Consider the following 25,181-nt stretch of genomic DNA (forward strand, 5'->3'; position numbering starts at 1 on the left):
TTTAATAATGGGTAATGGCAAATAATAGAACAGCTAGAACAGTCTGATGAGTTCAGAAAATGACATCGCTTTACTGTAATGCAGCCTGTGAAACATGGAAAAGACTAAACTTAAGCCATATTACGATATCGAAAATCTAAGGCGATATCTAGTCTTATATCACGATATCGATATAATATTGACATACTGACCAGCCATACTCTATCAGGAGAAATGCTGCATTTGTTAGGGACTATTTTCAGCTGTGGATTAATACACATTTGGTACACTACTGTAACTGGTTGAAATAAGCACCTCAGTGTAAGTATCGACTCAAAATAAACTACAGTGCCCATGTTAAAGGGGAATGTGCAGTGCAGTACTGTGGCTCATGGAGCTCTATGGCATAGAGGATTAAGCTATATGCACGTAGTAGCATTTAACATGTGTTAGTAGGATCAATTAATTTTTTTATGGGATTTGATAAAAAAAAAAAAAAAAATCATATTTTGGGAAATGTGAATTTTTGAATGTAATTAGCTTTCGGGTGGTTTAGGGGGGTTACATGGTTTTCACAGGACACTGTCGCTATGAAACTATATACATTTGTGACCCACTTTCAAAATGGTTCACTTCACAATTTCATGACAACCTTTGTAGACACACATGAGATTTTGAACGGTGAAATGAACAAAAACCCTGCCACTGTCAATCACGTGTACTTACTCAATTTAGGACACTTCATCAAGTCAAAAATCATATGTATTTATATTTGATTGTATAAATACTCTGTTACAAGTAACAGTCCCGCGTTGACAATGTCACTTAAGTAAATGTATCATCAGGAAAATGTACTCAATGCAGAAAAATCCTCACATTTTAGAAACTGGAAACGATCCAAACAGTTCTGTCAATCAACTAAGGGATTACTCGTCTGATCAGTTCAGCTGTAATTGTAGGCCTATATGTTGTTGGGTAGTTTCATTTATAATAAAACATTGTATTTTATAAACTACATGTGTTTTGTGTGCAGCAATCTTAATTTGTAAATGAACTAGTAACTAAAGCTGTCAGATTAATGTAATGGAGTAAAAAGTACAATATTTCTCTCTCTTCATTCTAAAAACCCTTGCAAGGTTAAACCCGCGGTGCACTACAGCAGGATTGGTGGTCCTGATGAAGCAGCAGCTGATGTGGATCTGTGGGAGGCTGATTGACTCCGTCTTCACAGGTATCAGCGTGCCATGAATCTGCCAGAGGACCACAAGACGCAATCCAGCTGTCCACCATATCTGCCCACAGTATCTCCACCTCTAACACACTCACACAGCATTTTAACACATTCTCTCTCTTCCCCCCATCAAAAAGACAGGACAGCCTGGCCTCCTGTTTTCACCTTATTCCATCTATTCTCCCACGTATGTGAACGCACCACGCCAGTTGACTGCGCGGAGGTGAGGAGAAACAGCAGACGCTGATGCAGGCGGCTGCAAGCGAGAGGAAACATCACAGACTGATACACGGCTTGCTCATATTCAAGTCTTACTTTTATTGATCATTGCACAGCAACATTTACTTTCTTTTCCACCCTCGTGCTTATGACAGATCATCGATTTCAAACAAAAGGAGATGGCTTCCGCGCCATCACTTATCTTTCATCGGATTATAGGAGACACAGAAATCATTATTTTAGACATAATAGGACATAAAGACTGAAAAATTATCTGTTTTGGATATGGCCCGTTGACATTTCATCTCAAATGATGGTTTCTATCCTAATATGTAATGTTCCATCCTCTGAGCTGCTAGCTTTTTCAATAAACTAAATGGAGCCTCTGACTTGGCTAATGCTGCCTCTGACCAGCGAATCGGGACAGAGAAACTTGTTTTTAATACGGGAAAGTGCAGTTTTGACCTCTAAATGTAACTCGGCACCACAGGCAGCCGTAAAACCATCAGTGATAATGGCAGAAAATGGCATAGAGGGGAATCAAATCAACAGAGGCATGATGGATAGATGGAGGGAAGTCAGTAATGTCTGTCTTCACCCTCTGTCCCTTTTCTCACATGCAGCTCTGCTCCCGGGTCCATCTCGCTGAATTATCATACTTGGATGCTGAAGCGCCAGCGTTGGTTATGAAAGCGCTGCACATTTTGCGGGAAGCGTACATGCGAGTACATGCAAAACAGGCTGCTACATTAGCATTTGATATCCTCGGGGGCAGCACAGGCCGCGCAGTGCCAAGCTGTGGCGGTGTGTGTGTGTGTGTGTGTGTGTGTGCGAGAGAGCTCGCAGTGAACTCGGCCGCAGCGAGATAGTGATCCACTCTCTCCGGGTATCTGTAATTCTCGAGCACTGAGTCTAATTTCACCCGGCAATAAAGGCATGGATACTAAATAACACGCAGGCAGAATGTTAAATAAAAAAAAAAATAATTAAAAAAAAAATGCAGATGTCACACAATTCTCCCTGAATGGGAGAATAACAGCTTGCCTTGTAGAATTAAAATGTTTTTTTTTTTCCTCTCATTCTAATTCAAGGAGTTAATAGAAATTAAAACCAACTTCACAGCCTGCTATAACAGGAGTGCTCATTTTATGGTGAATCAGGCTATAACAATTACATTTGCTGGAAGGGGGGGGGTGGCCTGTGGAAGCTGTGTACAGCAGCATGCAATCAGCAAACGCTTCAAGTGGGTGTCTTCTATGTTAGAAAATAATTACAGGAGCATAATGCATCGCAATTCAATATAGACATGATATGTAGAAACGGTAGAAAAAAATAGTCCACATAAAGTGTGAGTCTCTGTTTTTTTTTTCTTCTGGATTCCCAGCTGGCTGAATGTCTTTGCTGACCAGCTGCAGCCTTGAGTCCTGTTCCAGTGGGAGTCGGAGCCAGATCCTGTCACCCTGCGCTTTATCAGCTGGCTCCTGTGGGTCACTCTGGCAGCCGGGCCACCACAGACCCTCCCTGCCTGGGACAGAACTTGGCCTTTGGCCACTCCTTTCAACCCTCCTCCCCTCCCCTCCCCTCCCTTCCCCTCCCCTCCCCGCCCCCCGAGAGCTTTCGTCTGACCACCTCCGTGGTGCTGAGCTGCTCCCGTGCACGGCTTCACTGCAGAGGAGACAAAACCACAGGGGGGGGGGAAGACATCGGGGTGAGTACACACGTAAACAGAACGCTGGTTCTTTAAGTCCCAAATCCTCTGCTTTACACAGATTTAATGACAGATAAGAGGTAGTGTTTGGCAGGAAAAGAGCCCCCTTTTTTCTATTTAAATTTGGGGGGTTTTTTTAAGCAGTGGCTGGAATAATTAAAAAAAGGTCAGTTTCCTGCCAAGTAGCTCAACTATTCACGTGTGGCAAGGCAACATTTTGTTAAGTAAGACATCATTACTGACAAGGCTGCTAATTTTGGATTAGTGCATTCATATTTCAATCAACAGCTCATGTGGTCACAGGTCTCATTTTGCAGCAGCGGCGAACATAACAGCCAATAAGAACCAAAGACCAGACGCGCACATCTCTTTCATAATTCAAGCTTTCGATAAAAGTCCGGACATGAAACAGTGAATGGCTTTCATTATGAAATAGTCAAATTTTGCTTTTGGGGACTTTTGTGAAAAGAGCTGCAAGCAGCTTTTGTGTTGTGTTGTTTGTGCTTTGTCAAACCAAACAGGATTTTTTTTTTTCTCTCTAACATGTCTAAAAAAAACTGACAGCAGTCGTGTTGAAGCCCATTCTTCAAACAAGCGAGTGACCTTTTCTATCAAAACACATCTCAAAATGGTTCGTTATCCAGCCTCCCTCGACTAAAACGCCACTGACAGATAGGTTTCTCAGAGTCTGACCGCCGAGCGTTACTTTAGGAGCCTTTTCATTTAACTTGTTCCTGCCTTCGAGGCACGGCAAGGACATATCACGAGAAATCCCTCTGACACCTCTCTCCTCCCGCTGGTTCCATTTCAGGAATCGCCAGAGTCCTCTCGCTCGTGTTTGCTGTCTCTCTGTCAGAGAGCCTTCCAGCTACGGATCCTCATTAGTCACTGTCCCCGAGACCACACTGACGCCAGCGTCGCCTTCTTCCCCGCAGCCACACACCAATTCACAAGCGCTGTCCAAAGCCAGGCGACTTACAGGAGCTGGGCAATCATCAGAATCAACCAACCTTAGAAGTGCTGTGAATATATACGCAATACAAATGTGCTGCTGCTGCATTATGTTACACTGGCTGAAACGAAAAGGCATCTTTGCAAAATGGTCTTTTGGGAAAATGGGAAATGACATTGTCGGTGGTTTTGAATGTTTTAGACCATTACCTACAAATTGCGTATACTTCCTGTTACAGCTTGAGATGGCTAATCCATCACTCGGGGGGGGGGATATGTCAGCCTTTTAAAGCTGGTGCTGCAAGCAGGGACTAAAAACTCCCCTTACAGTAGTGGCGATTCCAGCTGCTAAAAAAGCACTACTGAGTCAATATTGGAAAACCCAAATAGGTCTTACAGCAAATAGCTTAGCTTAAAGGTCCCATATTGCAAAAAGTGAAATTGCCATGTCTTTTTATTTATTTATTATAATGCAGGTTGAGGCGCCATAGAGATACTGTACATTTCAAAAAGGCTCAATCCACAGAGAATTGTAGAATACACAGCCCGTATTCAGAAACGGTGCCTTTAAACGAGCCGTCAGGACCGCCGTACGCTTGTGATGTCACAACTAGGGCTATGACGGTATCGTCGTTTTTTTCTCACCGCGATATGGCTTATGGTTAACAGCAACCCCCTTACGAGAGTAGCGTAAGTTAGAGCGAGACTGGCAGGGCGCCTTAACCCTCATGTTGTCCTCGGGGTCTAATTTGACCCATATTCAAAAAGTTTCTATATCACAAATTTGGGTTTCTTTCAACCAAATTGTCCAAAAATAAATAACGTGGATTTTTCCCTACGACGCTCTTCACAAACAAAGTTAATAATCAGTTCACAGTTTCATTGAATTTGGGTGTTTTATTCAATTTTCTAGCATTTAAAAAAAAAAAAAAAAGATAAAAGAATGCTGCAAAAAGTGACAAAAATGTTGGAAAAAAACTACAAAAATGGCTATAAAGCGCAGGAAAAAAAGAAAATCGACAAAAGCATCGGGAAAACGTGACAAAACTTGTTTGCTAACTTGTTGCTCTCTCTACCAATAGAAGCCGCTCTGTTTTAGGCTACAAAACGTGCATGCAGGCTGAAATTCAACCATGCGGTGTTGTCAGGATTAAGCTATAAGCAGAAGGAAAGCTAGCTGCTGGTTAAAGTGCAATGGTAAACACTGCAGCGGTACCGTTAATGTGTCCACCTCAGCTGAGAAAGAATCAATGTCTTTGCCTTCCCTACCGCTAAAACGGAGCGTTTCAGACAGAGGGTGAATACTGGTATATTCAGACAGACAGTATGAGAAAAAATAAGTTTTTTTAAACATTAACGCATGTCAACACCTTCTAGTAGAAACCAAAAATACAAGTGTGAGCCTGAAAATGAGAACTGGGACCTTTAAAGACTGAAAATAGAGGTGAACAGCTAGCCTGACCCCGTACAATCGGTCAAAAGGTAAAGTGTTGCCAGGCAACCAGAGGAGATTTCAGGATGTTACCGGTCCGTGGTTTCTGGTTGATGATTTAACACATCAGTTTTTGCACGGAAGGCCGATATGGTTAATTTTGGACATAGCCAGGATAGCTTCCCACTCATGCTAAGATAACCCGGCTGCAGCTTAATATTTAATGTACATGACTCTCTGCAAGAACACAAATGAGCTGATATCCCAAAATGTCAAACTATGCTGTCTGGAAAGCAGACCTGAGATCTTAGGTGTCGGAGTGTCCGTGAATGTGGCAACAGGGAAAGATTTTAAAAAATAAGCTCTGCTGGCTACAAAAGCATTTAACCCTCCTCGGGTCAAATTTGACCCATTTTTTTCAAAAAGTTTCTATATCAAAAATTTGGGTTTTCTTTCAACCAAATTGTCAAAAAATAAATAAATAACTTAGATGGTTCCGTACAACGCTCTTCACAAGTAAAATAAATGATCAGTTAACTACTTTCATTGAATGTGGGTTTTTTATTCAATTTAATAGCATTTAAAAAAAAAAAAAAATCGATACAAAAAAAAAAAAATCAATAAGAAAACATTGAAAAAAAGTGGAAAAAGATGCAAAAACGTGGGGCAAAAAAACAAAATAATCGACAAAAACTTTGGAAATAGTTAAAAAAAAAAAAAATTTTTTTTAAGTGACAAAAATGTTGGGAAAAAGCTTCAAAAACCATTGAGAAAAGTTACAAAAACGACGAAAAAAAGTGACAAAAACATCAGGGAAAGCGACAAAAGTGTCGAAAAAGACGACCAAAACGTTGAAAAAAAAAAAAAGGTTTGCATTTTAAATCTTGACCCAGAAAAACAAGAAAGTTTCCTGGCCGACGGGAAGACAACACAAGGGGTTAAGCTTTGACAAGAAGAAGAAGAAGAAGCTGGATTTGTTCTCTGTGATGGATTACACACTTCCACGCAAATTTCAAGTCTATGCAAGTTGGTTGATATCGTACAAACACGAACAGACACTAATGGCTGCCTGGAAGGTAGACGGATCAATCTTTTAGGACTCGCTGTATGGAAAGTGGAAAGAAAATATGCAGCGTTGTACGTTAATGTGCTATGGCAAAGCACAAACCGGCAGTTTGGTTCTCTAGAATGGAAATGGGTGAGGCGGAAGGGTGTGGGGGGAGGAGACCAACCTGAGGTTTGCATGGTCTTCACTTCAGCAGACTGTCAGTCTCCCGGCACTCAGTGACCGATAGCTGTGCCTGAAGGAAGGACAAAGCCCAAATCAATACCGTGTCTAAAAACACAGGGAGAAACTTGACACAGATCATGCAAAGTCTACAGGAAAAAAGATATGCTCATGCAACTCAAGCTCTCGTTTTTTTGTTTTTTTTGGATAACTTTGTACAGGCAGAACCTTTTTAAATATTACTGTAAGCAACCTTTACACAGCAAATTAAAAAAAAGTAACAGCGGCACAACTGTACAGAAGATATTGACATAGATTTGGCTTTGTTCATTTTAGCAAGAGTTGCATTAACACTACTCTAATAGATTTTGTTAGAACACAGAACAGTTAATTTTGTTACATAAAATCCACTACTGTATGGTATTGGAAGTTACGTTTTTCTTACTTTTGAGTCGATTCTTTTTTCTTTTTTTTTTGTTGCCATGACTGCAATAATATATTTTAAGAAACTGTACGCATTTACCAGCAAGTTTATGTCAATTGATAAACACACTACGAGAATTAAACATTTAGGGTTAGGTTTACCTTTACAGTGGAGTTGTCTAGGTTATAACCATCCTCTCCATTGCACTGCCATTACTCTGTACTAAAAGTAGCCATCGCGCCAGCGTCATTCATGACAATGAAGCCTAGACCTGAATGGTGGTTTGAACTCAGTTAATTTTCAGCTATGAAAGCAATTCTCATTAACGCTTACGACCACAGGTAAGAGGATTGAAAAAGTCTTATACATACCCAGGCATTCAATGCTTTAGAACTCTATACACATTAGGAAGCTATCCAGGTTATTTTAGAGGTCTTACCTCTGGGTCCTTTTTAAAAAGTATAGAAAGAGAGAGAAAGAATAAGTTGTGCTCTTTTGATAATCAATCAAGACATCATTTAGTAGGGTTAAAGTCTCCAGACGTCAATACATTCATTTTGATTTAAAAAGGCGGTTTTGAATGAGAAACAAAATGAAAACCCCTAACATCTGACTGCTGAAGGGTCGTTTAAAAAAGGCCATTTCAGAATTTGACTAGGACAGGAAACAAATAAAGCAAGTTAAGTTTCATAAAAAAAACAAACTAAGCTTTATTGACAAACTGCTGCAAAACATCTTTTGGACAGATTTAGTTACCTATTTAGGCAAGCTTACACATGTAGCATAATGCATTTTTTTTTAATGGAGAGGGTACAGATACTAGTGGCAGAATAAGTACAGTTAGGATGTTTTAAAATATGTACAAGAGTTCGGATTGAGCTGCAGGATCCCTTCTCTGTAGAAAGAGAAGACCCATGTGGAGATTTGTGTCCCAATCCTTCTTTGTGTACTTTGGGCATGCACTTTATAGAGAATCAGATCACAAAAAATGAAGACCTGGACTGTGGTTTTTTTTTTTTAGTACAACACGATCTCTCGGCCGTGTTCTTGTTTAAACAAACATTTTGTCTTCAGAGTCTTAAAATTAATTTTTAAACATGTGACAAATTGAGGATATGAGGACAGTCCATCTCAACAGTGTCTATTAGGGCTATATTTCAAAACTCTAAGTACAATGACAAATATTGCTTGCCTAAGTCTAAATGGACAACGTTTTAGAACTATTTAAAAACAAACCATCATCAAGAATGAATTGTACTGATTCCATTAACATTGATTCTTTAACCTTCACTTAATTTAGGATCGTTTGTTTTTTTTGGAGTCTATATTACGTAATTGAAATTTTAAAAAGGTCTTTTATTTGGCTATATTTACAGAATTTTGAAATGTAGCCTAAATGGGAATCTGCAACTGACCCTCGACAGATTCTTTGTATTTAAAAAAACAATTAAAATGGACTCCTTAGACAAGTGGATAATGAACCCCTAACTCCACTAGAAATGACTACTCCCAAACAGTTTTTAAAAAAAATGAAAGATCAACAATGCAAAAAAAGCCAGAGGGGAATAAAAAGGGTCAGAGAAAAATATACAGCAAAATAAATAAAAACTCAAATGAAAAAGAAAAAAAAAAAAAAGGACACCAACATCTCCTCTCTAACCCATCTAAAAGCCGCTTTGGTTGGTTGGTTGGTTGGTTGGTAGGTTGGTTGGTTGGTTGGTTGGTTGGTTGGAGGGAATGGTGGCTGGTTGGTTGGTGTGACAAAGTAGGGGTGGGGGAGGGGAGTTCGCGGTCAAATCTCAAAAACCAGTTCCGATTTTCAGTTCCCAATTTGCTCTCTCGTATAAAGTCCAGTGTAGGAAAAGACCAAACCAGAGACAAAACAGACAATTACTTTTGTCGGGCTGCTTAAAGCGAGAGCTGCCGTGGTAGACAGGCGACAGGTAGTCAGGGCGACGCGTTAAGGGCGGCGAGTCCGCTTCAGTACTGTCGGTACGGGTGCTCCCGGTAAGGCGTCTTGGCACCTCTGGAGGGGGGAGGGGCCTTCCCTGAAGCCGTTCGCTGGGTCCCATTCCAGTCATCCTGGCCTGGAGAGAACACAACGAAATAAAAAAAAACCATGTTCAAACAAACACGTTGTAATAACATGAAACCGTTGGCAGGACTGTGCGTCGAATCACCCGATACGACTAAAACAGTCTTATGGTGCTACATGGTGTCAAAACCTCAACGGGGTACCTTTCAAAGTTAACATCATTGGCTTTAACTTTGAAATCCAACAGTGATTCTGGCTGGTGATCTATAAAGTCAATTTTAAAGGAGACTCATCATGCTCATTTTCAGGTTCATCATTGTATTTTGGGTTTCTACTAGAATGCTTTAATATTTCAAAAACCACACTGGCACTGTGTGTCTAAATATACCTGTGTTTGCCCTCTGTCTGAAACGCTGCGTTTCAGCACAGGTCTCGTTATAAAATGCTTTAGCTTAACCTACAGATATATAGTTAGCCTAAAACTGATTTTTGACTTGGTAAAAAAAATGCCTACTGCACACACAAAGTTGGCCACAACGTTAGTGTCAGGATCCTCCAATTCTACCTGCTAAACGCCTCACGTCTGTATCCACTTTTGTCTTCCTAAAAGCTCAGTTTGGTTTCCCGGTTACGGTTATTGGTTCTTTACCATGTTGGTAGTGCATCCCACCACACAGCAGCTTTTAGGCATTTTTCTGTTGTTTGCTAGCAGACAGAAGTGACGAGGAGGCACCTTCTCACAATACAAGTCAATGGAGAGCGGAGAGCTGTTTTTTCCCCCCTCCGGTGGGGGCGGGACTTACAAACTAAATGCGCTCTGTCTCTGTACTCATATAGGGGGGCGGAAGATTCTAATGACATAAGAAGTGGGGGACAAATCTGAATGGCTTGTTGAATCCCATGTTTTCTGATCCAGGCTGCCCACAAAAAAAAATGACCGGCTGTCTTATTTCACAGTTTGTGGGTTAGTAGGCACTCATGACACCCACATGCACAAGCACTGACTTTTTTTTCATGATATGCCCCCCCCCCCACCACCACTTTAAGTCCTGCTCCAATCAGTCATGTATGGTGGGCTATCAATATTTTTAGACATACATTTGACATTATACAAATCAATCAACCAATCAATAATAGAAAATGTCTTCATACCACCATGTAGGTGCATACTACAGGACTTTGTTTGTTTTTTGGTCATATTTACATGCACACTTTTTTTTCTTTCTTTTTTTTCAAAGAGTACAAACTGGGTCACCTTTGTTGACAGTGAATAAAGTTTTCCCTTACCGTATGACTCGTATGACTCTGTGGTCTCTCCGTGTCCGTAGTCATAGTATTCTGGCTCGCTGGTGGTCAAAAACGGAGAGAGAGAGAAGAAGAAAAATCACTTTTAATCTTTGAAAAAAACATTAAGTAGCTGCTGACTGTAATGTCTCGGGGGATGAGAGTTGGCTTCCGTGAATACGACCAAAGCTTGGCTCTCTTACACGGAACATCTTAGTCCCGGCTGGTTCTCCTAAATAACACCGCCATCCAAACCATGAAACATGAAGTACCAGCAGCGCTGAATTTGTGCAGAGTGGCTAAAAAGAAAAGTGTTGCTGCTGCTCTCAAATCCAATGAAACTAGCAACTAGGCAGTGTGTGTGTGTGTGTGTGTGTGTGTGTGTGTGTGTGTGTGTGTGTGTGTGTGTGTGTGTGTGTGTGTGTGTGCACACTTTCAGTGAGAAGCAGGTGAAAACCAAAGAGACGTCTGATTCACTCACGCCTGCGGCTGACTGTAATAGCTGTCGTATGACTCGTAGGCCGTGTCTGTGTAGCTCTCGTCGTAGCCCTGGAGAGGGAAGGAAACAAGAGTGAGATTTAGGGAGAGGCTTGTTCATGAATCATGAATGTCAAGATGTCTCCAAAGTACCACACTTGTGCTAAAGCAGACACCATCCCCCTTATGTCTTTGAGCATCCAAAAATCACTTGTTTCTCTGTTGACGGAAGAGCAATTCAAAGCCAACAGAGTGCCAAGAACAATCTCATTCAGGGGCGGCATCCCGTCTCGACAGGAAAACTCATCGTTTGGCTGTTGCACGACTTATTCCTCATCTCATTTCTTATGTCCGCCTTATCCATATTAAAGTTCAACGATATATTTTACTTGTTTGTATAATACAAAGCAATAATAATCATATTCATACATGTACATACATGTATGTGTTGAGGACATCCACATATGAACTAAATGGACGAATTAAAACTACACTCCGCTTGTTCTGTTACTTACATATTCCTCGTAGCTCTCATCGGCTGCAGCGGGGGTGTGCTGGTGGGGGGGTGGATGCGCCATCCTCTGCGGGGGTCCGGCAGCCGGGGGCCTGGCGCGGGGTGCCGAGGCTCCCCTGGCGGGTGCTGCCGGGGGTCCTCCTCGGCCTGCGGGGACGCCCCTCACTGCGCCACCTCTGGCTGGGCCGCCCCGAGCCACCCCTCCCCTGGCAGGAGCGCCGCGAGGAGGCATTCCCCGACCCCTGCAGGAGAGAACGCCGACTTAATACTGTGCTCTTCGACCTGCGGGAATAGTTCCGCACTGTGGGAAATGTACGTATCCACTTCCTCAGGGCTTAACGTGAAAAAAAATCCTGAGCAGGAAACGCTTTTGTGTGTAATGTAAGAAGGACTTTTTGTTTGTAAGTCCTTCTTACATTACACAATAATAAAAGTCATAATTTTTAAGAAGGAAAAAGTTTTGGATCAATTTTTACTTCCTCCAACCATAGGTTAAATTAAGAGTCGGGCGCCCGGATAGCTCAGTTGGTAGAGCGGGCGCCCACGTATAGAGGTTTACTCCTCAATGCAGCGGGCCAGGGTTTGACTCCAACCTGTGGCACTTTGCTGCATGTCATTCCCTCTCTCTCGCCCAAAAAATTATCTTGAAAAAAATAAATAAATTAAGAGTCAATGTAGATTTACATATTGCAATAATATCATAATCCTACAATGAATCATTGTGAAAACAAAACTGTCTAGATGTTGTGTTGTTGCTTTGGCCAGGTCATCATCAAAAAAGCAAATTAGTACATTCATGATTGTGTCCATGTTGACATTAGCTGCTTCTTGTACATTTACTAAAAACGTCGCATTGTTTAGCTTTTCACGTAGCTAGACGTCTAAACTCTGGGACAAGGCCGTTATGTTTAAGTACCTGCCATGCTGATTCCAAACAGACCGCTTCGTCGAGGCTGTTTGGGCTTCAGGAGGCTTTTACACAGTGGCCATCGTTAACGACAAATCGTGTCCCTCTATGAACGTGCACGCATGTATTGTTGGTATCACAAACACTAGGGGTGGGAATCACCAGAGGCCTCGCGATACGATATCATCACAATACTTATGTCACGATTAGAGGTGCAACGATGAATCGATTAATCGATTAGTTGTCAACTATTAAATTAATCGCCAACTATTTTGATAATCGATTAATCGTTTGAGTCATTTTTTTATTAAAAAAAAGAATCTGATTTCTCTGATTCCCGCTTGTTAAATGTGAATATCTTCTAGTTTCTTCTCTCTTTTGTGACAGTAAACTGAATATCTTTGAGTTTTGGACAAAACAAGACATTTGAGGACGTCATCTTGGGCTTTTGGGAAACACTGATCCACATTTTTCACCATGTTTTGACATTTTTATAGATCAAACAACTAATCGATTAATCGAGAAAATAATTGACAGATTAATCGACTATGAAAATAATCGTTAGTTGCAGCCATAGTCACGATACAATATTATTGCAATTTTAAACATATTGCAATATTCTGCGATATATTGCAATCTATTTCCTTTTTTCCAACTTGAAATTTTTCCCAATTTCAAATGATGTCCCCAAAAGAAAACTTTGTCAACATCTGTTTTATCTAAAGAGATACATTTCTCCATTTGTCCATCTCACTTCACTTTTATTGCTGCAAAATGGGATTGTCAAGCAGACAAACTGACCAACACATACATAATAAACGATCGATACTTTCTAAAATAGTCATACGGCAGAAATCCGGCACCAGGCGCGAGTACTTTAAGCCCTGCGTTAGTTAGAGCTGCGTTCCTCTCCTATGATTGGTAGGTGAAATCAATTGACTCGAAAATATTAAACCGCATGCAAGTTTGTTTGTTTTTTTTCCCCTCACTGCCGCACGCCGGAGATCCGGCACGGTGCCGGAATACTTTAAGCCCTGCTTCCTTGTCAAGAGTGAGCCGAGAAGATCAATACCATTCATTCATGTCTGTACGCTAAATGTGAAGCTGCATCAGTTAGCAGCCAGTTAGCTTAGCATAAAGACTAGACCCAGTTACAAAAGGTAACAAAATCATGCATGTATTTTGCTTGAATAACATGTTATTAATGAGCTTTAAAAAAAGAAAAAGGTGCTGGACAGGATTTTGTTACTTTTAGACAGAGCCAGGCAAGCAGTTTCCCCCTTTTAGTCTTTATGCTAAGCTAAGCGCCTAATGGCTCCAAATACATTATTAACTGTACTGACATGCAAGTGGTGTTGAGCTTCTCATTTAAAAAGGAACACACCGACTTCTTGGGACTTTAGCTTATTCACCGTAACCCCCAGAGTTAGATAAGTCCATACATACATACTACTTCTGCTACTTGGGCTGAGTGATATGCTTGCAGCACCTGAGAAGCTCTGAGCAGAGAGTAGCAATGCTTCGCCTTTCTGAGAATATAGTTCCCAGTTTGTATACGGTTAGAACAGTGGTTCCCAACCTTTTTTCCTTGGCGCCCCCCCTACTTATGTCTAAGAAAAGCTGAGCCCCCCGCCTCCGAAACCGAAGTTGAGGTAACTTTCCCTTACTTTCTTTTTTAATACAGAGGAGTTATCAGCACTTTTACGTTTCTCCACCATGTTTCTTTCATAAAATAGTGATGCCGTGGCGGCAGGAAAAACGAGGGTGATAGCAGCTAGCAGCTGTCCTGATGACAGCAGGGTCCCAGGTTAAGAGGTCCCGGAGGTTTGGCCTACTAAGTAGTCTGCCTACAAGTTTAAGCGAGAACAAAAATATATAGTTTTATACAGACTTTTGTATACATTATATATTCTAGTGTATTATCATAATTTGTTTAACATGTGCAAATATATTTTTTTTTTACCTCAACCTCAAGCCAGATAAAGACTTGCGCCCCCCCTGTGATCTTTGCCGCCCCCCCCTGTGATCTTTGCTGCCCCCCTTAGGGGTCCCCGGACCCCAGGTTGGGAACCACTGGGTTAGAAGAGGGCTGTGTCTCATGTGACCTTGTTATTTGTACACGCTGTGACTAAACAAATCACAACATGTAAATAGGAAGATGTTGGCGTTATTTTGTCACTTATTCGGAGCAGTAGGCTAGTTGGAACCGATTACCTTCAGGATCCGTGCTAGGCCAAGCTACCGGTGGAGCCGTCGGACAGCGTTACCACACGCACAGAGATGAGAAATGTATGTATGGACTAGGGCTGTCAGCATTAACGCGTTAATCACGATGCAATTAAGGGTCAAGCATAATGCGTTCATTTTTTTTTTTTTTTTTTTTTAAAAAAAATCTTATTAATCACATGCCGCCATTTATTAATTTATTTTCACTTCACTTTGCGTCATGCCTAACAGGCGACTATTTTGCCGTACTTCCTCATAACACATCCTGCTGCTGCAGGAATAGCAACGCCGATTTCGGTGCCTCATTCTGGTGCCACTGATATGTCTGCACTTCTCTCTGATGCTCTGAAACAGACGTTACAGACAACAGAAACATCGCCGCACATGACGCTAGTTAACACTATACTTGACAGCAGCTAGCGTTAGCCTACCGCTAGCTAGTAGCTGGATTAAACACGGTTACAATGCTGACAGCTAACGCTAAACGGTGTAAAGTGTGTCTGTATTTCACTGTAGAGGATTCCAACACCGGGATGTAACAATCTGTAGCTGCCGTTGTCGGAAAAAAACCCACAGACGGTGCGTTCAATGAAACTGGTAATTTACAGCCTCGTGGTGCATTCAAAGTTGTTGTTAAATTCAAATGTGTAACTAGATTAAATATATAATAAACAAATACAAATCTTAAAGTTCATGAAGTCACTTTCTTTGCATTCATTTGATTCCTAATCAAGATACACTGGTAAGAATGGCTTTCCATTGTTAATATGTACTTAAAAACTGTTCTGAAGGAACAAAATAATAGAATTTTAATCATGTGATAAAACATGCAATTAATCGTGATTAACTATAGAAATTCAACGATTAATCGCGATTAAGAAAATGTACTCGTTTGACAGCCCTAGTATGGACTTATCTAACTCTGGGGGTTACGGTGAATAAGCTAATGTCCCAATAAGTCGGCATGTTCCTTTAACTCGCAGCAAGAAAGCAAATAATGCCAAAATGTCAAGCTCGCGTGCGTGCGTGCGTGCGTGCATCTCCACACCTGTGTGCTCCACCAGGGGGGACTCCGCGGCCCCTGACCGGAGGGCCCCCTCGTCCTCTGGCTCCGTGCTCCTGGCCTCCATTCAGGTAGCCCATCTCCATGAACTGCTCTTGGCAGATATCATCCATCATATCCTACACACACACACACACACACACACACACGCGAGAGGGTGAGAAGCAAGATAATGTGAACACGCACAAATGAAAAGCAAAAAAAAAAAAAAAAGAGAGAAGAGGGAAGAAAAGCAGACAGTGTGGAAGAGCGAGCGATGAATAAAAGAGCGAAACACAATTACAGTGCTGCTCACAACACGGCATCCCCCTAATGGATAACAGAAAGAGCGGAAGAAAAAGTCTCGGTGCCAGTGACTCAGTGTGTTAAAGAGAAGGGGGGAGGGTGTCGTGGATGTGGGAGGTTGGAAAGCATCCATCCACACCCCCAGCCTTCCTGTGTCTCTCCGTCATGCACAAGATGTAAATCACTCCTCGCTGCGCTCCCTGACAAGTCTGGTGTGACCGCATCTACGGTTGCCCTATTCCATCCGCAAAAACAACACACTGGGATGGATTAGCGAAGCCGCCTGCCGGAGCAGCACAAATACCGCAATACAATCCACCGCCTTTCTTCGGGGAGCAATCGCAAGGGGCTGCACTGTGACCCAATCAATTCCTTTTCATAAATCAGCCCCTGGAATAGTGATCGAGCTCTAATGACGGCCGGTACTAGAGTATGCAGCGCAGACGGCGGATTCCAAACGTATCTGCAGCAAAAGCAGACGAAAAGCAAGCCACTTGAGTGATTCTAAATTCATCTCGCATTCGCGTCTTCGCCCATCGAGGTGTCTTTAGACATGGCGTTCTATAGAAAAGATCAAAACAAAGTGTCAGCGTTGAGAAATAAAAGGGATCTTTCACACATGGGATCAAGGCTCTGCTTTCGAATTTACATTGGCAGACATACAGGTACGCGTGTGTGGAAAAAAACGATGAGGACGAACAAAAAGAGTCAAAGCCTTCTGGAATACCAGAGTAGAGGTAATACATAAAACATTGCACCAACAAATCACATCCACCCAGTTTCTGAGAACATGATGCATTTATTCAAATGTGGCCCGGGATCCAAACGAAGGCCGTCGAGCCTGACAGATTACGGCCGTGAATTGTAGCGGCAGGTTCCGCAGGGGGCGGCTTTTTACATTACACGGCAATACCCGACATCACTACCGGTTCAACCGGCCCATTCATCTCGCTTTTGATCCAAATTAATCTCTCTTCTATAGCACCCTGCACACTAATTAAAAAATGTGGGCATCTATTGGCCTGCCTTGGCACGCGCCACCGTTAGAGCAATGTGGGCTTCAGCCGCGCTCGACAGCAGACTGGGTTGGCCCGTGCTCAAGAATCTCTCAGCATTAAAACGAATAAAAAGGAAGCGTAGGCAGCGCCCGGGTGAAGTCAACCACATATCTGTCTAGGAGCCGTTCATCTCCAAGCTGACTCTCCTCACTCCCTGAAGAGCGAGACTGGGCTACAGACACAGGGATGGACAGACAGCCCCGTGGAGGGCTGGCCCTGCCGACACAGTGAAAGAGACCCGATTCCTCCTCTTAAACGCAGTGCTAATTAAGTTACTCGCGGCTCGCTTGAACCTTTTGTGAAAGGCACGCCGTCAGTCATTTACACACACACAACACTTTTTTTCAACTTTTTACACCCAATTTCAGCTTCTTAATTGTGACAATTTGGTGTTTTTCTTTTTTTATTCAAATCGTTTTCAAGGTTGAGGCTGTTGATCAGACAAAAACAAGCCATTGGAAAACATTGACTTTGGTTTTAAATAATTGGAACAGGATATATTTCTTTTTACAATTTCCAATCGATATCGTTGTAGACAGTTGATCGAGAAAGCATTTGGCAGATTCATTCGATAATGAGAGTTCAATTTGCAGCGTTGAGTTGTCAACTCATGAATTAGTCGTCTGAGAGAAGATAACTCAAATCCAATACTGATTCTACCATTTTTGTCAGTCATCAATTCAAAAATGGTTCAAAGTTCAGCCTTGATTTATGCCTTTAGAGTGATGAAGCCGTGACTGGCTAATGTAAAGACATCACTTGAGCTTCTGTTAACGTGTGTTGAGAGTTTGTCAATAATGTTGACAGCATGATCGGTCCGCGTACAGTCAGGGCAATGTTACCTTATTTGACAGAAATCTATATGCATTTGCCTGTTATTTCTGACAATTTGATGAACAAAAAATGTTGATTACGCTCGAGTTAGTGAAACCCCAATCAACAAAACTGCTTCAAAAAAAAATACAAATATTTATATACCACCGTTAAAATCACCGGGCGAGTCCGACACAGCCTGACTGGACGGTAGATAAGCGCTAGAGTTTGAGTTTATGTTCTGCTTTTTAACTGCTGTTTGGTAAATTGCTATTAAAAACACAGTCGGAAGAGGATTTGAGTTGCTATTTCTTTCTCTCCCTTCTTATCATTTTGGCACTGATTTTCCTTTGGGGCTGGCGCCAAAAATTCCTCTATGCAGGAAAAACCCTGAATCAGCAGGTTAGTTACTGGCAAGAAATAATTGTCAGATGCAGCTCTCAGAACGTCAACACAGACGAGTCGATAGACAACAACAACAAGTCACAAAGACAACAACAACAAGTCACAAAGCACGCCAAAACAGCAAAGTCCGACTCACGGGAAACAGGAACTTCTTGACCTCCTCCATGGCGTGCGCCATGCGCAGGTAGGCCTCTGGCACGGGGGCAAACACCTCGATGAAGACGTGCAGCTCCATAGACAAGTGGGCGTACTTGGGCTCGCCGCCTTTCCTCAGCCCCTCCTCCTGAAACAAGGGCAACATCACCGAAAGGGTCAGGGAGTCCGAGAGAGAGCACACGAGCCCAGCTCCAAAATGAAATGAATTATGCAAGAAGCAAATCGCATTTCGTCCGCCTCAGAGGGGGCGTCGAGCATAGGTGGGGTATTCCCTTCCCTTTATATAGCTGAATAATGACATCAAAGTGGTAGATAACAGGTTTAGAGGGATATAGTGAAGATTCCTGGAACAGATGTGTGAAGGGTGTGAATGCCCTTGGTTTTACGTGTACGTGTTCACCCGAGCAATCCTGCCAGCCTGACATCCCTCTCAAGTACAGGCCAGATGTGTTATGGCTTCCGGTACCCTTCTCACAGGTGTGTAACACCAGATGTGTGTGTGTGTGTGTGTGTGTGTGTATTACCTTGGATTTGTCTCTCATGGATCCTTTGCCCAGCACAGAGATTTTGGCTCCGGTCTCTTCCTGCAGACGTTTGATTGTGTTGCCCTGAGGTCCCAGGATCTTCCCCACGAAATTGAACTGGGGGCAAAACACAGCAGAACACAATTAGCCTGACAGTCAAAAGCAGAGGCGAGTTTAGTACCAAGAGAGTGAAGGAGCAATCACTGTCAGGGGTCTTGCGGCACATGCCGCGGCAGCCTTAAGTAGTAGATTTACCAGAGCAGGTCGATACGAGCCCCGAAGGCTGTAACACCGTCAGCTACCGTTCACTACAATCATCCAAGCACTGAGCGACAACTAACTCCTGATCAAAACCTGCACTCTTGACCTCCTCAATCCTTGGAAACAAAAGAAATGACTGTGTGTGTGTACTGTACGATGTGTCCTACAATTAGCGGTCATTGACAAACACATTTGGCAAAGAGTTGCCCCCGAGGAAGCTGTTGTAAAAACAGCTTTTTGTAATCTGAAACCACTCATTAGCTTCGTGTACAGACTACTTAAAAAAAACTAATACAGGCTTTATTGAGATCAGAAGGCTGTCTTACCCCACAGACCGGCAGACTCCTACATCATATTGATCTGATGCTTGAGATGGGGCAGCATCTGTACATCTTATCCTTGTTACGTTTTTAAAAAAAGGTGTCAAGGTATGTGTCAAAACATTTTTTTTTTTTTTTTTTTTCCCAAAAGCAAAGCTGAATCTGAAAAGTCACACGACAGGCTTTAGACAGCCGCCGTATAACAGCGTAGGTGACTCAATCCGCTGCGAGTAAATTCCGTAAATTGAGTTCTGCCAGTTTATATAGTAGGGCTGGGCGATGTGGAGAAAATCAAATATAACGATATTTTTGACCAAATACCTCGATATCGATGCCGCAACGATATTGTAGGGTTGACTATTGGTGCTTTCGCAAAATATTTACACAATGAGATTTTTGATAAATAATCATCTGTCATGTGGATATAATGACTAAGTGGGTAAAGGCAAATAACAGAACAGTTACAACAGTCTGGTGAGTTCAGAAAATGACATCACTTTACTGTAATGCAGCCTTTAAAACCAGGAAAAGACTACACTTATGCCACTTTACGACATTACGATATCTAGTCTCATATCACGATATCGAAATAATATCGATATCTTGCCCAGCTCTATTATATACCCTCGCATGCGTCCTCCAACACCATGAGCCATCATTCTAAGTCAATGTAACCACATGTGTGAGCCAGATAGAGTTTGCACTGACATGGATGAATACACCCGAGGTTGCATGATAAAGCCAAGTAAGATGTCACAGCATGTGCGGAAGATCCAATCTTGCCATTATGAATTACACTGCATTACAGAGCTATCCTAACCAGAGTATTATTAACATTTTCATCCTTTTATGGTATTTTAAAACACATGCCAGTATCGGCTGTAATTATACTCTGGAGCTTAGAGATCAGGGTGGAGAGGAGTAATTTGAGACTCCCAAGTAACCCCATGGCTTTGTGTAATTGAAACTCAGCTGCAGGATGAATTAAATCAAGAGGGGGTTCATGGTGGAGGAAAAGAAAAAAAAAAAAAAAAAAAAGAAGAGGACAGAAGAAGAAGGGGGGGGGGCGAGACAAAGGTATAGAAAGCTCACCTTCGGGTACTGTTTGACAGGTATGAGCACCCGTTCCTTGAGTTTGATGTTCTTTGTTGTGAAAAGGTCCAGGTATGCGTCTGCCTCCTTTTTAGTCTCGCCTTTCTGGATTCTATCAATTTCTACAAGGGGAGAGAGGTATGGTTTCAGGCAAAGTGTTCACGCAGTCAAACAGACTTCCAGTACAGCTCAGTTATGACGAGGATTTATGTGCACTTAACATTATTAGGCAAGCATTGATGTAGAGATGTGCAGGTCATACAACGTCTCAGTGTCTAGGTTCAAACTTGCCAAGAAATACTTTTTTTTTTTTTTTTTTTTTTTAAGACACAAGTTGTTTCAACTGCATTTCTACGCATCCTAATGTGTAAACACAACTTTAAAAAGGTCTAACTTTGCCTGTTTTAACTAGACATCTTGACATCTTTTGATTGGCAATCAATCAACCAATCAATCATTCAAACAATAGTGCTTCCAGATGAATACAAGATGATGAAAGAGTATATGTTGTGTGTTCATTTAGCACACTTTTGTGATCTTGCCAACACCCTGAATAGAGCTGAAACAGTTGATTAATCAGTTAACTGGTAACTACTTTGATAACCAATTCATCATTTCAGACATTTTTCAAGCCAGGCTGCAAACAGTCTCTCCTAAGCTTCTCTGATGTGAGATTGTTTTGCTTTTTTTTCTGTATTCTATCATTGGAAACTGAAAATCTTTGGGTTTTGGACTGCTGATCTGATCAAATAAGACACATGAAGACATCGCCGGGGGCTCTGTGAACTTGTGATGATTTCCTAAACTAAAGAAATGATTGATCAAAAAAAAAAAAATAGTGTTAGACTGATCAATAATCCTAAACTTCCAAACCACAACTTGAAAACATACAGCCATCAGCTCTTCTCTCCTACACCTTCTGTTACCTCTTCCATGTGACACAGCACCTACTAGTCTCCAGCACCTACTAGTCTCCAGCACCCACAGCCCCATCACAGCACTCTTCATCTCAAACCACCTCCTCACTCCTGGCCATGACAACTGCTGAGCATGCCATGTGCAAACATGTCAGCTACACCGCAGTCTACCAGCTGCAGATCGGTAGTAGATCTATGTCAAACTGTGACAACCTACAGCACACACAATGACACACACTTTGTCTTTCTGGATCATTCTCACTTTCAATTCCAGAGACGCAGACTAGATCATGCGCATCCTGTTAAGACAAAGAGACCAGCTTAACCATATATCCTTCCCCTAGGTACAGTACCTGAGATACTTGACTGGAGCAGCATATAAGAACCTGCTTGCGGAAAATCGCTCTTAATCTCTGGGAAAGCAGTCCTCCAGTTGATCTATAGCACTCATCCAGCTTATGATGTCCTTATGATGTTTTGTGTACATTTTAATTTTCTATAGCATCACTGTAAAGCTCCTGTTAAAGATTTGTGGTAGCCTACTCAGTAGTGACTTTATGGCTATACTGTCCCACAGTATCATGACATTATTTAGCCTACTTATGTAATATTCTTTGACATCTGTAGGGCCGCTGTCCCTTTAAAAATGTAACGTTACAGATAATAATAGGATAAGGCATGTTTTCAGTGCTATCAGTCGACCACAGGGAAATATCTTATACCAGAGGCAGTCTTTTTCGAGTGTCCCCTCTCCAGCACAGCTACAAGACAGCAGCTCCGGAGCTGCAGTCTCTTGCTCACAGACACTTCAGCAGTGGCCGACAGACAGCGGTACTTGAAGGTCCCTGTCACCGCTACGAGGCTGCCTCTCGGCCGCTTCTCGGCTTTAAAGTAGCGATGTGACCCCCAGTCACAGATACTGACGCACATTTCTAGGCTGCCTGACAATGACATCAACAGGGACTCGAAGACAACAAAATCCCTTTAGCTAGAAGAGTCAAGTTTAAGGTCGGTACTGAAGAAAAGAGATTCAATGCGTCGCATCTGCACGAGAGAAAGCGTTGCGCATCGAGATGGATATTTGAAAGTGTGTCTCCCCTCTGTTAGCTATCATCTAAATTAACGCGCACACACACACACACACACACACACACACACACACACACACACACACACCTAGAAAGCACTGTTATCACTGTTATTGTAGCAGGTGATGGGCAGCCCACGTCTCCTCAGCAAACACATGGCAATCACAGCTTGGAGGTGTGCGCTGACGGGTGATATGGCGCCCTCTCTTAAACCTCAAACATAAACCACATTCTGAAAGACAAAACAGACACCCCATGTCAGGACTTTACCTGCGTTTAAAAGTTTCATGGCGTGCGTGAACGACGAGTCCAGGCTGTCCTTCTCCGCCAGCAGCTCGGGGAGATATTTATCGTCGTTCTCCATTTTGAGTTTAGGTCGGGGAGTCAGTCAGTTTCGGTGCAACAAAAAAAAGCGTGAAAAAGCCCAACAATGATAGAAGAAAAAAAAAAAGTAGTCCAGTTATGTAACTACGGAGTGCCGCGTATCCTCTGTGTAGACGGCGCTTTGCATGTGGCGTCCGGGCTACTTGTGGTTTCCCAACTGGCTTTATCCCCTCCTTTCAGCAGCACTGACTGGATGGGAGTGGGAGAACAAAAGCGGTAGGAGACGGGTATAGTGCTCCTACTCAAGCCGGCGGAAGTGAGCTCAGAAGGACGTAGTGAGGCGCCGCCTACTGTTTGCTGTGTTAATACGCGCCGCCTCCAGTAACGATAATCCCACAATTAAAAATAAATTAAAAATCCCACAATTAGATCAGTAGCCTACTGGTATGGGTGTGCCCGCTGTACGGTGTGGTAGGCTACTGTTGTGATAAAAAAAAGAAGGTCTGGACTACTAAGGTATTGAGGTGTCCGACTGCTGGGTTCACTTAAATAGGAATTTATTTCAATGATAATCATATTTAAAGGTGTATGTGAAGGCTATATTTCAGAGCCGGATGTGCTCAAGTGAATTGATTAATGATCGTATGGTAATTTGGTGCTACTATTACTAAGAAGTTATAGCTATACTGTGATGTATGCAGTGTTTTCTAGAATGAGAGGGATCAAGGCATATTGGCCTACAGATTAAACATGGATTATTTGTTATGGTTAACTGAAAGGGAATGTAGATTATTTATCTTTTTTAAATTATTTGTAGGGATCATCTTATTAAGAAATAAGATGCTTGGAAACTCCGATAGATAGATAGATAGATAGATAGATAGATAGATAGATAGATAGATAGATAGAAAATACAGTTAGTTAAATACATGTAAAGCCATACATACTAGACAATAAAATATAACAATTCTGAGAATACAAATTAAATTACAGACTAGGACTACATTCCAAATCTAAACATGTATTGAATTGTTATGTACTGCAGTATAATACATTTTCATATCAAATGTAGATTAATTGTTGTGAATAGGATAATGATGGATGATGACACATCTTCAGTGTTTAATTTGTTACTGTAATATCATTTCAGTTCAGACAGCGTGCCCTAAAGATGTGGCACTTCCATTCCAGGCTCTCTACTGCCCCTTAGTGGCAGTGCTGATCATAACAAAAGAGTGTGTCTCTGGAACTGTTGCTGATGAAACTGGGTCCATCAGAAGAAGGCTGTTTGCTGTCTAATCCCCCGTTTTCTTTTCTATCGATTCAAAAACATGTATATGTGCAAGTGAAAAGCGCAGTAAGGGGAATGTCTGGAACACAGTAAAGGATTGATTCCTCTGATTCAGATGGTGGTAATGAACCTGTCGCACCATTAAGTGGAATACAAGAGGTCAAAGGTTATAGAGCTGGCCTAATGCATACAAAGCCAGCCATTCTTTGTGTTTTGGGTCTTTAAGCATATACAGTAACATGCATCATGTGCAGGCGGATGCTCTTTGAACAAACAGCAAAAACTGCAGGTCATTTGTCGGCCCGCCGCCGGAGTGAAAAACCATTACGATCGACCGCAGCTGTACCCAGAAACGCATCTGCTCAAAACAAATGAAGGCAAAAATTGTCTGCACTAAACACTTATTGCCAGCCGAAGACCCTCTCTAACTATCAGCGTTCAGCTTGATCTATCTCTGACCGTTACAGTGTTTTTAGTGTTGCGGGTTGCAAGGTTGTCCTGACTCCTCTTGTCATTGACAGAATGGATAGCCTGTGAGCTGAATTTCAATTGGCTCATAAAAGGAAGAGTTACTTCTCTTGGCAGGTGGAGGGGTTCCAATCCGATAGCTCGCACTCTTGCCTTCTGCTTATGTGCACGTCCCGTGTCCCCTAACATACAGAGCCACATTCTGGGGTAAACAGGGGCAGATGGAAGGGGGTAAACACTCGGATAGGGCTTATATAAGCCACCGCTATTCCAGATCTTTGCATCTGATCAGTTTTCATGCCCCAAAGATTCCAAAAAAAGAGGCAAGGATTCAGTGCTCCCCTGGAGTTGTATCTTTGTTTGGGCAGAGGAGCCTGGAAACAGCATTATAGAGCATCATGGGACTCTGAAACTCCACTTAAAGTCAAACTAATACAATTCTTAGCAGCTCCTTATGGCAGCTTTCACTGCATTTTTTTTTTTTACAAACTGCAGTATAAC

General features: G+C 42.2%; 1 protein-coding gene across 6 annotated transcripts; it reads right to left on the bottom strand.

Annotated features, from left to right (window-relative positions):
* Positions 1 to 1,508: 1,508 nt before the first annotated feature.
* Positions 1,509 to 23,240, bottom strand: khdrbs1b (KH domain containing, RNA binding, signal transduction associated 1b). Of its 6 annotated transcripts, XR_004102888.2 has the most exons (14): positions 22,868 to 23,240; positions 20,593 to 20,714; positions 18,920 to 19,036; positions 18,376 to 18,522; positions 15,664 to 15,797; positions 11,484 to 11,724; positions 10,973 to 11,040; positions 10,495 to 10,553; positions 9,067 to 9,259; positions 7,780 to 7,826; positions 7,544 to 7,620; positions 7,334 to 7,443; positions 6,753 to 6,821; positions 1,509 to 3,094 (listed from the first exon to the last, which is right to left on the bottom strand). XR_004102888.2 is itself a non-coding variant. In XM_031287164.2 (9 exons), exons 1-9 carry the CDS (start codon positions 22,959 to 22,961, stop codon positions 9,153 to 9,155), a joined length of 1,089 nt encoding a protein of 362 aa, XP_031143024.1. In that variant the 5' UTR covers positions 22,962 to 23,240; the 3' UTR covers positions 7,865 to 9,152. The 6 variants fall into 6 exon arrangements, 1 of the variants encoding a protein (XP_031143024.1); XR_004102886.2 differs by having other exon boundaries at positions 7,334 to 7,620; XR_004102887.2 differs by having other exon boundaries at positions 7,544 to 7,826.
* Positions 23,241 to 25,181: the final 1,941 nt, after the last annotated feature.

Source organism: Sander lucioperca, chromosome 16 (assembly GCF_008315115.2).
Source record: "Sander lucioperca isolate FBNREF2018 chromosome 16, SLUC_FBN_1.2, whole genome shotgun sequence".
In the NCBI taxonomy this organism is placed as follows: domain Eukaryota; kingdom Metazoa; phylum Chordata; class Actinopteri; order Perciformes; family Percidae; genus Sander; species Sander lucioperca.